Source organism: Paroedura picta, chromosome 8, assembly GCF_049243985.1.
Source record: "Paroedura picta isolate Pp20150507F chromosome 8, Ppicta_v3.0, whole genome shotgun sequence".
Taxonomy (NCBI): domain Eukaryota; kingdom Metazoa; phylum Chordata; class Lepidosauria; order Squamata; family Gekkonidae; genus Paroedura; species Paroedura picta.
In genome coordinates, this window is record NC_135376.1 from 34,752,546 (window position 1) to 34,767,646 (window position 15,101).

Genomic DNA, 15,101 nt, shown 5'->3' on the forward strand with positions numbered 1-15,101 from the left:
GAGTCTGCTGCTTCCGTTGTTATAGATTAACAATACAAACCTATTTCTGGTCCCAAGCGGGAAGATTTCATGGATCCTGCTGAGGACACTACTGCACATCTGCCCAGCTGGCCCAGTTCCATGCTGATGCTTTTCCTTGGCAGGTAGGCTTTCCATTCTGATGCACTGAAAGGGCCATCTGATGCCTGTATCATCTGAAAATTCAATTGTTCCCGTAGCTGGCACAGCAGTTTCTCAGGGCTGAGTTTAGCAGCATGCCTTATTCCAGTGTAATTTACATGATATTTGTTCATAGCCAGGTAGTTTTCCCTCACCTTCTGCAATCTAGGGATGAGATTTTTGGATGAACTGTTCTTGTTCCACACTTTTTTGGAACCTGCTGGCTTTTTGGGATTTGTTACTAGGTTACTTCCTGCTTGCGTTACAGTAATATATTTTTTAATTTTGACTTGGGACACTTTCATTGACCAAAATACTGTGTTAGTATCATTGACAGTTTTATGGGTATTTTGTTGTTTTGGAATGCTCCCTTTTCCTCGTATCACATATACTTGCTCAGTTGGGTTTTCTTCTGTTGGAAAAACATACGCTTTTCGTGTTTCCTTCCAGAGACAAATAGTCAGAACTACAAGAAAGGCAAGGAGGACATACACCCATTTTTTAAGCAAGTTAACATGAACCATAATGTATATAAAACATCAGGTTGGGAAGATCAGCTTCAGGCTGGAAGTTGTACCTAAAAAACAAGCATACAAAAAACCACAATAAAATAGGGGGAGGGAATGGAAGGATTCAAAATTAAGTTAATCTATTCAGAACAGGTGAGGAGGAGGTCAGGCATCGGAGTGCAGACATTTTGCAAGCATCCTGAATGTTTGCAACTATAAAACATTTTAAATTATTTGAATGGATACTAGCATTCTTCAGTCAAGCATAAGGATTTCCTTTCGAGTTTACCCATTTGCATGAGGGTTGTCTGCACTGGGGCTGATTCTGAAATGTACAGTGATAGCCATTACATCATTTGAGACCCGGGCTGAATCTGCACTTACTTTGTTTATTCCATTGTCAATCCTGTTGAATTCAGATTGATTTGAACCCAGGTCTTCTTCATTACTTTCCCCCAACTTGAAACAGAAAGTGCTCTGCACTTGATTTGGGGAGCTGAGATGGGGGGAGGGCATAAGAAGTCCAGCTGGCATGTTTTATTTCTCCTCTTTTGACTGCCGGTGGAGAAGCCGATGCAGCACGAGGCTCTTTCTCTAATGAGCGGGACAGGGGGGGGGAGAAGAGAGCCGAGCAGCCAGCCGGCCAGCCAGCAGCAGAAGCCTCTCAGAGAACGAGGCAAATCTTTGCTGATTCTGGAACACAGTCACAAAGAGAAAAAATAAATCTTGGGATAAATGTTTTGCATCCAGGAAGCCTTTGACGTGGCCAATCAGGGCGTTGGAGGCTCGGCAGAAAGTTAGTTTGGGGAAAAGCAGAGAATTACACACTTTCTCATGCTTTCAAATATTGAGGGTTATATCCATTCCAGGATACTGCGAGCAAACAGTAGGGTCACTCCGGATTAATCCTGCTTGTTGCAGAGGGAAAATTTAAATTGCCCAAATCCAGATGGAAATTGCATTCTGTGTAGATGGCCGGGACTGAATCAACCTGGGATTGCAATAAAAGCTCTGTGCAGATTCAGCCCTGGTGCAGGGAAATTCCACTGCAATGGAGGCCTCCCTTGTAAGTGTTGCAGCAGCCATGGGTTGAGAGAGAGAAAAGGGGGAAGGGAGGCTCCAAGGCAACTGCCTTCAGGACTAAAGAATATCCAGTTCTCCACTCTGATCTTTCCACATATCCATCATATAGAAAACGGTGCATCACTGAACCACGCAATCCTACACTACCTGAAGACCAAATATTTACAGTAGTCTAAGCTTTCATGGCACTACAGCATTGCTGTGACATCAATTTTACTGTTCCTCAGAAGTCAACTGCAGTCATCCCGTTGCTTTCCCTTATAGACCCCTCCAGAAACTGAGAATCATTGTATCACATTTGCACTTTTCATACAGCTAAATGCATGTGGGGAAGAAATGGCATGGGTAGCTTAATGGAACACAGCAGGACCAGGGGTTTTGTTGGGCAGAGGGGTTGATTTTGTTTTGCTTTCTAAAGCAATACATCCGGCTAAAATGGGCATCTGGGAAAGCCATGTCTTGATTTAATCTAGCAACATTTACTTATGGTTTAATCTAGCAACATTTATCCTAACTGACATCATTCAAATATCTGCAAAAGAAACATTCAAGCAATTATTTGAGGACTTGATTATTTGATGTCCTTATTGCTTGGCAGATGTCCACCATGCCTTTTGCTGAAATGAAGAGTCTGTACTTGTGTCTGCAAGTAAGTGCATTACTGCAGAAAAGAGACTTCTGTATTCAAGATATACTCTTAAGAACAGCAGATAAACTGTATTTATCATTTCTATTTTTCCTTTTGATAAAAGCTGAACATACAGGAGACAGATTCAGGTGGGTGGCATGTGCATGAAAGCTTATAATAAAACTTTCTTAAAGGTACCACTGGACTCTATACAGGAGACAGTTATGGGCCTTTTGCACTTTTCTTTAACTGCTTTAATGTTAAAGCAGTGATACTCAATAACTTGCGAACCATAAGTAGCTCTTTGATATGTGACTTGTGGCTCTTACATTTCCCAATGTGGCAACAGCCCTATGTTCCAGGAGAGCAAAGCAGACCATGTTCCAGGAGACCAAAGCAGCCTCAGAGAGCTTATGTTTTGCAGCTGTTCCCACCATGAAATAGTTGCTAAGAGGGGCTGGAGGCTTTAAGCCTCCCCAAGCAGGGATCCTTATCCTATGGTTGGAAGTAAAGGATCCATCCTCTTCAACAACCCTCCACCCTTCTTTGCAGCCTTCACCTGCCCATCACATTCAGACAACTGTTGGGAAGAGAGAAACGTAGACAAAGAGGAAAGTAAAACCAGCACTATGGCACCAAGAAAAAAGTGAGCTAGCAGTAGTGGGTTTACTTCCTTTTCTGAACTACCACAAAAGCCACTTTCTTCTATCTGAGGTAGGGTGGATAGCCAGAATTTCTGCATTGTTTGGCCCTGGTCTTTTTGTGAGCTGTGTTGACTCCCAGACCTGTTTATGGAAGAGGGGTGACTGATATGGGTGAGGGTACTGATAAGTTGCTTGCTGTAGCTACTGCCTTTGGCCCTGGCAGAAAGTGCTGGCAAAATTGTGCTGGCAAGGTGGGTAGCATTGATAGGGTGTTGATGAAAACAGTATACCCAGGGATTGGGCCATCTGTCCATTCTTTTTAGTTGAGAAAATATCAAGTGGTCTGAGAAAAAAGTGTTGCACACTAAAAAGGAAGGTCTTATCTCAACTGGGAGGAGAGTGTACATAACCAAGAATGCCTTCTCAGAAACTGGCAGAGGCATCTACAGCACCTCTAGTAGCATTTATCTCCTGCTTGGAGAGTCTTACGGCTTCATTCTGGATAACCTTGGCCAATGAGCGAGATACCTCAAGAAGGGTGTTCAGATAGTGTGTCAGCTTCTCTCAGAGGAAGAGTTCTCCCAGAAAACCAATCTCATGATTGCTTGACAGTATGAAATTCAAATACTCTTTTTGGCCTACCATGTCTAAACACCTACTCTCCCTATCAGAAATGGTAGAGTTGCTGCCTAGGTCTCTGCTTTTTATTTTATTTTATTTATTTTATTTATTTCCTCAGTTTCTGAGTGACTCCTCTCCAAAAGGTCTTGGGGTGACTTACAACAAAGAAGAGTAAATCTCCATGTAATTAAAACATTAAAATCCTGTCAAATAAGCATCGAGTCTGCACTGGGGTTTTTATCCTCTCTGAGCCCAAATAAACCCCTCCCCTCCTCACTTTATTCAATTTGCATTTTGATTTTGGGCCCTTACCATCCCTCTGCAACTTCCATGATCAAGTCCAGGGTGACACTATGTTTTCTCCACAATATCCAGGAGTGGATATAACCTGCTACGTTTATTTATTTATTTGATTTCTGAGAAAAGCGCTCCAAATGCCCCAGTATTACAAGTGCAGATGTCGGCATTTTGCCAGATTAACTTCCTTCCTTCTTCATGCCTCCAACGCTGCCATATTGTGGTAGTCTGTCACTGATTGGTCAGGGAGTCAATTCAAAGACTGCAGGAAAACTGGGGTTCCCAGTTGCCATTCCATCACAAGTTTAATTTTTGCTCTCATTTTTGGGATCATTTTTAAGTGACTGTACTCCAAAAGCTCACTCTAAACCAGACATTTGCCTTTTGGTGTTTCTTCCCCTGCCCCGTTCTCTCCTGACGCTGATGCCCCCCCCCCCCACAGGAGGAAGAAGAAGAAAAGCAAACAAGCAACTTTGTGCTGCACTCGCCCCTCCCTCGGCTTGCTCTGGCTGAGTCAGGAGACAAAAGAGGCAGGAAATAAAGCACTCTCTGGCCTTATGCACCTTCAATGTTGGCTGGAGCTTCATGCAACTATTGCTCCCCCCCCATCAAGCAGGAAAGACAAAAGACCACCAATTGGGGAAAAAAATACAGTGCAGAAGCCACAGTCTTAGTGGGACCTGTTTTGGGTCAGAAAAAAATGAAGGCTGTAGATCTGTTGGAAGATCTGGCTTCAAATCAATTAGAATTCGCCAGGATCGAGAATGGGGAAAAATGTGAGTGCAGAAAAGGCCCTGGAGTCACAGCAGTTGGAAATCCAGATTGTTAACTTAGATCGGGGAGAAAGGCTTAGGCAAAAGCCTGGGCAAGGGATTAGGCAAGGGGGTCCATTCAGATGGTAAGAGTGCAACCTCAGCCTCAACCAAATACTTGGTGGAAGAGCGTATTATTCAGGCTCTTTGGAACTTTGAAAGTTCCATAACAGCTGTATCAGAGGATATTTATTTGTTTTATTATATTTGTATACCTTACATGGTCATGTCGACCCACTCACTCCCTTCCCAAATGGCCAATGATGGACCTGAAGGGTGAGGGAGAGGGGACTCTGGATGGGCATGTACACAGCAATGCTTCCCAACCATATTTTGCATGATCACACCACTCTGGTTCATGACAAATCTGGGCTGTATCAACAAGGGCATCACATTAAAATCACAAGATGTCATAGTCCCATTGTATACGGCACTGGTCAGACCACACCTGGAGTACTGCGTGCAGTTCTGGAGGCCTCACTTCAAGAATGACGTAGATAAAATTGAAAGGGTACAGAGGAGAGCGACAAAGATGATCTGGGGCCAAGGGATCAAGCCCATGAAGATAGGTTGAGGATGTTCAGCCTGGAGAAGAGGTTGAGAGGGGACATGATAGCCCTCTTTAAGGGCTGTTTCTGTTGGCTGCAGAGGAGAGGACATGCAGTAATGGGTTTAAACTTCAAGTACAACGATATAGGCTAGATATCAGGAAAAAATTTCAGTCAGAGTAGTTCAGCAGTGGAATAGGCTGCCTAAGGAGGTGGTGAACTCCCCCTCACCGACAGTCTTCAAGCAAAGGTTGGATACACACTTTTCTTGGATCCTTTAGGATGCTTAGGGCTGATCCTGCATTGAGCAGGGGGTTGGAATAGATGGCCTGTATGGCCGCTTCCAACTCTATGATTCTATGATTCTATGATCAAAAGTGTCTGCGATTCCCACCTGAACATCCAGGCTGATCTAATTCAAGTGCAGGAACGGAACATTGCAGGGATTTGCAATGGATGGATAGTGTCCTAGACAGAATGAAAATAACATCAAGTTGCTGGTGGCAGGGTAACAGTGGGCAAACAGTTCTCCAAAATTTGGTAGCAGAAAAGGAACCCAACTTCTCTTTGTGCTTCATCTTCTTTGCTTGGAAATTGCACATGCTAAAAGTGTGCAGGATGGAGATGGTGAATATGGTCAGTTCGATATGACCTGGTTTTTCTCAAGCATGGAATCACCAGAACCAAGGGTGGGCCCGAATAGGGTTCAGAGTTCAGAACAGAACAAACAGAGCAGACATAAATCATGCTACTCACTCTGAGTCACCTTGATTGCACATTGAGTGCATTTTAAAGAGAGCTTTGACTAACATGGTACAAGGTCTCAAAGGCCCAACAGTCACAAGGTTTGTACCCAGTAAAAAGAGCAAAGAAGGTAGGGTGGTCACCAAAAGCCACTTTACTTACCAAAGAAGCCAAGCTAAAGAAATCCAACAAAGGGGAATCTTAACACTATCTGCAGAAGGGGGGGGGGGTTGGCTTTCAAACCACTTTGAAGATTAAAAATGAAGCTGAAGCAAGCGACGCAGCACAGCTAAGAGATTCTCATGTTGTCGGTGGCAGAAAAAGAACTGAGGGAAGGGGGCACTGTGCCTCTGGAGCATGTGGTGGTTTAGGTGGGAATAAGCCATTAAATCAGCTCTAGAAGGCAGGGAGATCCCCTTGGATGCTTAGAAGCGAGAAGAATGTGGGGCTGTGCTGAGGACGGAGGATAAACTGCATGGTTCTTGCTTATTACAAAAAGTACATCCAGGAAAGAATTTGGGACAAGCCTCCCAGAGATTTTTACATGTGAACAAAGGTTCTGAGGATTTTTTAAACACAGAGTGAGCAGTCAAAGACAAATTTCCCCTGCTGTGTGAAATACTGGAGAACTCTGCATCATATGATTTACATATATTTGCAATTCACTGTTTGAAATACTCCATGGCTATCGTTTACCTTTGATATCAAATCACCTTGATGTAAACCATCAGATATTAAAAAGATATATGTATAAGTTCTATGAATATTAGGAATGACACTGGTGAGAAACTCCCTATGTTTTTATTGAATTAAAATAACTGAAATTAACCTGAGAAATTATGTGGGGCTAAACCTCATGGTCAACAAAATAAATGGACTCACAAAGAGATCCCTAACACTGTATCCTGCACTCTTAAAGTCTTAAAGGAATGATTACAGGCAACAATTGTCATAAATCAAAACAATGAACTCTTATTGGAATCATTGTGCCCCATCCCCCAAATGGATCATTAATCTGATCACAGATCTGCTACCTGTTAGTGAATTATAGCGTTACCACAGACGCTGATCGGTGTTAAAAGTTTGCTGGGTCACTCAGTATGCTCTCTCTCTGGGGAATCCAGCAGGTCAAAGCAATAAGATGTCTAGTAAAGACTGACGACCACCTGCAAAAAGGAAAATAACATATTATGGAAAACTGCAGCACCTTCAAGGGCATCTGATTTTTGTTCAAGCATGCAATTATTCTGCAGACTGGTAGGAAGAAGATTTGGGTGGTATCTGTGACCAGCAATCCAGTTAAAACTGAAGAAAAACATGTCAATGCGAAAAAGCTCCCAGTAGGCTTTTGAGACTTCAGAAACAAGTGCAAACAACAGTGATGCTAACATGCACATAAGAAGCAAATCAGTTTATCTCTAATTAATTTATTTTGGAAATATAATTTGTCTGTGCTAGAGGGCATAAACGAAAATGCATAGCAAGAACTGGAGGAAACAAGGCTGCAACAAGCTGGGAATGAAGGCAGAAAACAGCTAAAGGGACCTAAAGGGAAAAAAAACCATAGCATTCATGTTTGTTTTCAGGGATGAAACATTTTGGCTGAAGTTATGTCAGAAACAAAATCTTCAAATAATCATGTTTCACACAGAGAACTCTATGGAGCATAACCTCATGAGAATATCCACATGCAGATTAATTTTTCATGTAGTTGCCAAATTCTATACCATTTCTGAAATATTTTTTTCTAAAGATACACTATCTGGCACCAGATTCTAAAAAGTGGCATTTTACGTGTAACTAAAACCATAGTAAACATGATATACGAGATGACTCGTAATTTAAATCTTAGCAAATCTCCAGTAAGAGAGAGACCTTTTCAAGGATCTAAGATGTTAGTGGCCTTTTATTGCACTGATAAAGTTGTTTGCTCATTTAGTGCCTAGATGAAATGCCATGTTAGGAACAAAATCAGAAGAGTGTGGCTCAGCTAGATTGGATGGAGAGTCAAGTTGCCCCTGATTTACAGCGATCCCATATGGTTTTCAAGGCAAGGGACATAAGTGGTTTGCCATTGCCTGCCTTTGAAGAGTGACCCTGGACTTCCTTGGTGGCCTCCGATCCAAGTGCTGAGCAGAGCAGGAAAAGAGGAAAACCCAGCATGAGGTGGAGTGACTATTCCACTGCTGAACTACTCTGTGAAATTTCTTCCCCTGATATCTAGCCTATATCATTGATATAAGTTCAGAAATTGCTCATCCTTATGCTGATTTACAACAGTGTGTCACAGTCACTGTTCACTAGATTGAAAGTGTGTTTTCACTGCTGCCAAATCTGTTTTAAAAATACTAAAGTTATAGTCAGACTGAGCCTTGACCTGGACAGCCTAGGAAAGCCTGATCTCATTATATCTTGGAAGTTAAGCAGGGTCAGTCGAAGCTAGTATTTGGCTGGGAAACATCCAGGAAATACCAGTATCATAACATGGAGGCAGGTAATAGAAAGCCACCTCAGAATGTCTCTTGCTTTGAAAACTCTATAGGTTGCATAAGTCACTTTCCACCACCAATGAAACCAAATGTTTGTGCAATCACACAGGTATGGGTGGGTGGGTTGTACACAGTGTATGATTTGCAACTGACAAACTGAAAAATTAAGACACAGTGTGTCCAGCTCAAGTGTCTTTGACATCCAAGTCTGATTATATGAGCAATGATGTTTGCAAAATGTTTAGCAAATTGATCAATGTGAATTTCTGAAGTATTTGCTTCTAGACGCCATCACACTCCAGATATTTCTGGAGGAAACAGATAACCATGATCCCTTTCAGCACCAAACAGGATCCATAGGTCTTGTGTGTAGACACTAATAGCATTTTAGAGCTGACCTTGGCCATTTAAAAATGCTGTGAATGCTGCAAGACCAGGCAATCATGTCCCCCCATCTCACTTTTTCAAGTGCTGAAACAGCACTCCACAGTGGTTCAGGACTTGAAAAGATACATGCAGGGGGATGGGAAGTAGATATTGCTTGGTCCCATTGAGCTGTGGCCCCAATGGCATTTTTAAATAGTTGAGATCAACTCTAAAACGGTGTCAGAATCCATGGGTTGGACCCATCAATGCTGTAATGCCTAGTTTGGCTCTCAGCCTGGCTTTCACTCTGGTCATGACACAGAAACAACTTTGGTTGCCCTGGTAGATAATCTGCACAAGTTTTCTAAGCAAGGATGTACTCTGTCATTCTGGTGGACCTCTTAGGGGCCCTCAAGAAGCCCAACCATACTATAAAAAAACACTGAGTCTATGGTATTCTTCTGAACCACATGGAACAGTCTGATTGATGCTGTGGTCCTTTCTAGGAATTACATTTCAGAAGGTGGAGTGGGAGTCCTGCTCAGTCCTGTAGCCATTTGCCTGTTGTGTCCTGGAAAATTCCATCTTGGCTCCCATTTTGTTTTTAACAACTACTTGCTGGAAGGGACAATTTAGAGATTGTGGTAAATTGTCAGCAGTCTGCAACATGTCAGCTTATGTTCTGAGCTGAGGAGACATTATTGCAAGAAACCTGTTGGAAAAAATACAACTGGTAGGAACCTGCAATAAGATTTTTTTCATCAGTCATTCCTATTTGAAGCTCACTGCCCTTGCACCACAGAGGGTTTCTTTTTTAGATGCTGTCTGGTATCAATTGAAAACTTTTTAAAAATTCCAGATGACCTTTTAAAGCCAGGTTCATCCACAAACCAAAATGGTCCATAGTCCCACAAACCCAGTTGAGAGGGACCACCCTTTCAAAGGAGTTTGCAAATCCCACTAAAAACAGCAGAGCAATAAGAAGCAGCTCAGTTTTTGGGCTGTTTTGTGCAGTCACTTTAAAGTTTAAAAATAGCTGAATGGTGGGGAATGCAGCTGTTTTGGGTTGTATTACATAGTACCTTTAAAGTTGAAAGAAACTGCATAAGACAACCCAAAACAGCTGAGCGGTGAGGAGCAGGCTGCTCCCCACCCTTAGCTGTTTTTGTGGCTCTTGTGGGGAACAGAATGCAAAGGTTATATGGACTCACGGTCCCTTTAAATTCCTGTTTTCTGCTCAATCCATGAAATGCCACAAAGATTTTAAAATGTTTGAGGTCAGTTTGTGATGGCAGACATGTCACTAACTTTAATTCACAAACTTTAATTCACAAACTAACTTTAATTCACAAACTTTAAGTCACTAATTTTAATTCACAAACTAACTTTAATTCACATTTGTGTCAAATTTTGCTTTTTGGATTGGTTTGTGCTCATCCTTAATTTTAACATCCTAAATGGCTCTGAGTTCTAATTATTAAGTAGAAAGGTGGGACCTCAACATGTACAAGTGAGGAACTTGTGGAAAAAGTGTAAAGTGTTAAACTACGGGGCTCGGAGAAACCCATGTGTGAATCCCCACTCTGCCATGGAAGGAGTGCCATGAGGGTAAACTGGAGGGGAGGAGAATTATATAAGTCATTCTGGATCCCCACTGGGGAACAAACAGGATATTAATTAACTAATTAACTAACTGCTTGAGCTAAGGTGAGATATCAGCAAGGACTATCAAAGTTTACATTAAGCTTTCTTGACAGAAGACCGGATTATATAAATATTAAGGTTAGCAATTGAAATACTCTTTTCCACTCATACACTTTAGATATAGTTATTGTAATTGTAACGACACATCACATTATCATGAATGTGTGAGGTGACCCCAAAATAACAGGATCTTGTTGACTAAATTGAACATTTTGTCAAACTTCCCCTTTCAGAGACTGTCGACTTGTGATAACATTCACCCTCTGTAACCTTGCTATCATCATCATTCTATAAATTAGGAACTGACAGTCTTTTAAAAAACCAACCATATATCTAAAACAAACAGCTGTGAAAAAGCTCAGTTAAGTCTAAACCTCTAATTTTATATGTATAAATTAAATCTTGTCCAGGGAGGGTGAACTAAAGGGACATTTTGTGTGAGCAGATAAATGTAAAACACAAACATGTCCTGAGATTTGTCAGCCTGACAACAGTTTATCTATTTTGCTATTAGAAGAAGAAAATGTTCCAAGAGCTTTGCATAATTGAGAAAAATAGGGAAAATAACAGGTGCCAGCAGAAAGGTGACAAAATGTCACAGCTGAAAGACAGGCAGCTGACAAGAAAACATGAGCAGCAGGAAACTCATAAATGAATTACAGCCACGTGTCAAGAAAAAAAGACCTGAAAGCCCAGAGTGAACTAGATATCACTTTCCCGCTGCATCAGAAGACTGGTATCCACAAGCAGAGTTGCATGCAGAGGGAAAAAATGTCCATCAAAGATTTCAGACACAACTCACTGGATCCAACTAAACATGGAGTTCTTCTGCAGAAAGCACCAGCTTTATGTTGGTTACCTCTGTTGTGGAGTCACTCATACGAAGACAACCCCGACAATGCTGCTGAAACTCTGTCCACATTAGCCATGACTAGAAGGCATGTGGCAACTGATATGTGGCAAGGTCACCCAAGTTGTAATAATGCCATCCTTCCACACAAGGTTCTATACACAGGGCATAGGTGCAGACCATCTAGGGCAGTGTTTCTCAACTTTCCTAATGCCGCGACCCTTTAATACAGTTCCTCATGTTGTGGTGACCCCCAACCATAAAATTATGCAAGTGTTCTTCCACAGAAATTAAACCGAAACTGACCAATGGCATGAAGATCCATTGTTCATGATTGTATATAAATTGGTTTTTTTCTGGGGTTTCTCGGTTCAGTTCTGTCTCTTGTCCCACCATGCCAATCTCGCTCTTTTCAACAAACACGCTATTGCGATCTACCATGCAAGGCTGTTACGTGGATGCCATCCCCCCAGCCAAGCTGTTTGCCCTGCCACAACCTTTATGAAAGGGTCATTCGACCCCCAAAGGGGTCCTGACCCCCAGGTTGAGAACCACTGCTCTAGGGCCATTAGGAAGGAGGGCAGAAAAAGCCATCTACAGTTAAAACCCAAGGCTTCTCCAAAGATACCTCGTCAAATTTTCAGCTTCACCAGCAAAAGAAAGAAAGAATTCAGAGCAAGTAACCAAAACCAGACAGGATAGGAAGGAGACCCACACTGCTCACAACCATCTGCCATTTCAAGTCCCCCCTTGATGTGACATAGATATATCACTGTTCAAATGAGGGGAGCAAGAACTTAAAAAAATACGCATATGTAAAAGGCGAAACCACAAGACATTTTCTGGAAATAGCATCAGGAAATGGCAGCTCAGTGAAAAACAGAAAGCAACAAAACAAGAAGCATGGGCAATAGGCAAGAGGCAGATCTCCTACTCCACTGGCCAAAGAGCACTGCGCTGGTTTGAATGACCAGTACTGGCATATTTTTGAGATTTACTAGCCACAGGGACTTGCTTAGGACTGAACCTAATGCTGCAGAACAGGCATAGCTGGCAGCAGGTTTGCTGGGAAAATATTTAAGCCAGAAAATAAACAGTGAATGCACAAGAGAACGTTACAAAGGGACAAAAACTACAGAGATATAAGCAAAATCCCCAGTCCACCTTACTATTGCCATTGTGCAAGCAGCTCTGATTTAGTAATATATGTGGAAACAAGAAGTTTTTTTTTTAAGAAAAGGAGACAATAACAAATATATGAGAGAAAAGAAGAGATGGAGAGAATGCAGGCAAAGAGCATAAACATTATCCATTACAGGAAACACTGCAAAAATAAAAAGTGATGTATGAGTAGCTTTCAGAATGCAGAAGTGATGCATGAATAGCCTTCAGCCAAGTAAACTTCACTGTTCCATGAGAAAAAAGATATATGTGGGCAAATGTGCAGGAGTGTATGCCACTGCACACAAGACTGACCATTTCCTAGGCAACGCAGGGTCTTTCAGAAATAAAACAAGAGGCATGACCAATAATGCTTGTAGAAAGGCCAAACCAACATGGCAAAGCACACACATTTATGGCTCCAAAGTACGTGCTCTTCTTGAATTTAGGCTGGTTTGCCCTTCAGTCATGTGAACCATGCACTATGGTTCTGCATCTCTTTTAATTCTTTGAAAAGGTATTGGTTCTGTATGCCTGTCATGTCCATCTGCTTGCTTATGAACAGGCAAATTCATTTAGAGATATGGGAAATTCCCGACAATGGTTTCTCCAAATGGCACCCTAGTAAATTCTGAACACAAAAAGATGCTTTATGTTCTAAAGCAGCAGATTTCCCTAATGAATAACTGTTCAACATTATGTCATGTAAAACACAGCATTTTCAGGGCCTAAAGCTAAAATCAACCACCATAAGCCTAAAAATATTATAATTTCTAAAATGCCAAATGCTTTCATCAGAAGTCAACATTTTTTTTTAAAGCTAGTTAGAATATATGCCTAAATTACTTACTTTACATTATGAGGATTGTGAGCATCTGGTGTGATTCACTTTTCAACAACACCACAAATCTAAGGGGACCTCTGCAAGAACAGATCAAGTATTCATTTAATTCAGCTTCCTACAGTGGCAAGCTAGTTACCACTGGGAAGACCACAAGCAACTAGTGAAGGCAACAACTGGTGAAGGCAACAAGAACCAGTCCTAACAGACACTTTGCTTCTGAGTATATGCATCTTGCTTAGCCTTTATTAGGGATGGGTAAGAACTGGCTGACAAAAACCCGGCCAAGACTTAGGGCCATTTCGCACGGCTTCAAAGTAGCAGAATGGTTGCTATTTGGAAACGCTACTAATTTGACATAACCCACGACGTCGTAGACAATCTGCAACAATCCTGAAACCAATCAGCAAAAAGCGCTTCGTTGTGGCGCTTTCAGGGGAATCCAGAAAAGTGGATTCACCCTCCGGATAGCGATACACTCCTGCAACCAATCTGCAACAGTAGCGCTAAAGATCTGTGCGTTACCATTGTTGCTGGTTCTTCAAAGTCCCTCCCCCTGGCTCTCTCCTCCAAACTTCCGGCGAAGCGATCGCCATTTTTTTTTCTCCGAGCGAGCGGGGATAAACGCACCGGCGAGCCTCTTTCTGTTTAGAGGCTTCCCTGGCTTCAGTCCTTCACCTTTAGTCACTAAGCACAAACAACTGAAAAGCCCGTTTGCTGAAATAAAGTCCCTTTATTTTTTACAAATAAATTCAGCCGAAAATCGTGCCCGTGAGGGGGGGGGGGGGGATTTTTTTTTTTATCACTCGAGGCAGCGTGCAAATGATCATACAATCAAACAACAGCTCACATTAGGCAGCTGGATGGGTCTCTCCGTAGCAACGAATCTACCTAGATTCATTGCTATGGGTTGTTTTTTTTTTTTTAAAAACCTTTCTTAAAGGGAAAGGGGCTGTTTGGGAGCATGCTAACGGCTGCCCATTGGCTGCTTGACGGCCAGGGGCGGGACGAGCTTGGCAATAGCGCTTCCTTTCTAGCGATTTCTGCCGAGACCGGAAGCCTGTGGGAAACGCTAAAAAACGCAACTGATTCCACTACAAAGGCAGGTATGCATAACGACGAATTCCACTATTTTAAATGGCGATTTTTCATTCCGCAAACAATTTGCAACAAAGATCCCTGTGCGAAAAGGCCCTTACCTTGGCCAAACACTGACGCAGCAGAGGGCTTGCTGAGAAGAAGAGGCGACCAAACAGAGGCCCTCTAGTATGCGTGCTGCCAGAATGCAGCACACACACTGTCAAGGGCAGGGTGGGACCTGTGGCGGCTATTTAAATCGCCATGTGTGCGGGTCTCGCCCTCTTCACCAGGAACGCTGCAGGAGCTGCTTCCCTCCCATCCACCCTATGTTGTTGTATACAAAATTGTCAGGGTTATGAAGTGGATGTTTTGTTTAATAATTGTCACAGCTGTGGGTTTGCATGGGATGGAGCCTGTTGGCAGAAAGTCCGGTGTGCAATTGGACTCCCTGGGGTTCGGAGCCTCTCTACAAGGCGGCGCGTATACGAGCGCGGCTTAGCCAGCTGGGAGGCCAGGGGCTCGTTTGCCAGGTGGCCTGGGGACAGCCAAATTAGGTGGATGCCTG

General features: G+C 42.6%; 1 protein-coding gene across 7 annotated transcripts in view; it reads right to left on the reverse strand.

Annotated features, from left to right (window-relative positions):
• ST6GAL1 (ST6 beta-galactoside alpha-2,6-sialyltransferase 1) overlaps positions 1–15,101 on the reverse strand; it is a 96,520-nt gene that overhangs the window by 13,639 nt on the left and 67,780 nt on the right. For 6 of the 7 annotated variants that reach the window (XM_077348987.1, XM_077348983.1, XM_077348988.1 and 3 more), the window contains 2 exons: positions 7,080–7,211; positions 41–736 (listed from right to left, as the gene is read on the reverse strand). In XM_077348987.1, coding sequence (XP_077205102.1) covers positions 41–683 — 643 coding nt within the window. In that variant the 5' untranslated portion in view covers positions 684–736; positions 7,080–7,211. Of the gene's footprint in view, positions 1–40; positions 737–1,052; positions 1,311–7,079; positions 7,212–15,101 lie in introns of those variants that run through there. The other variant, XM_077348985.1, reaches the window with a different exon arrangement.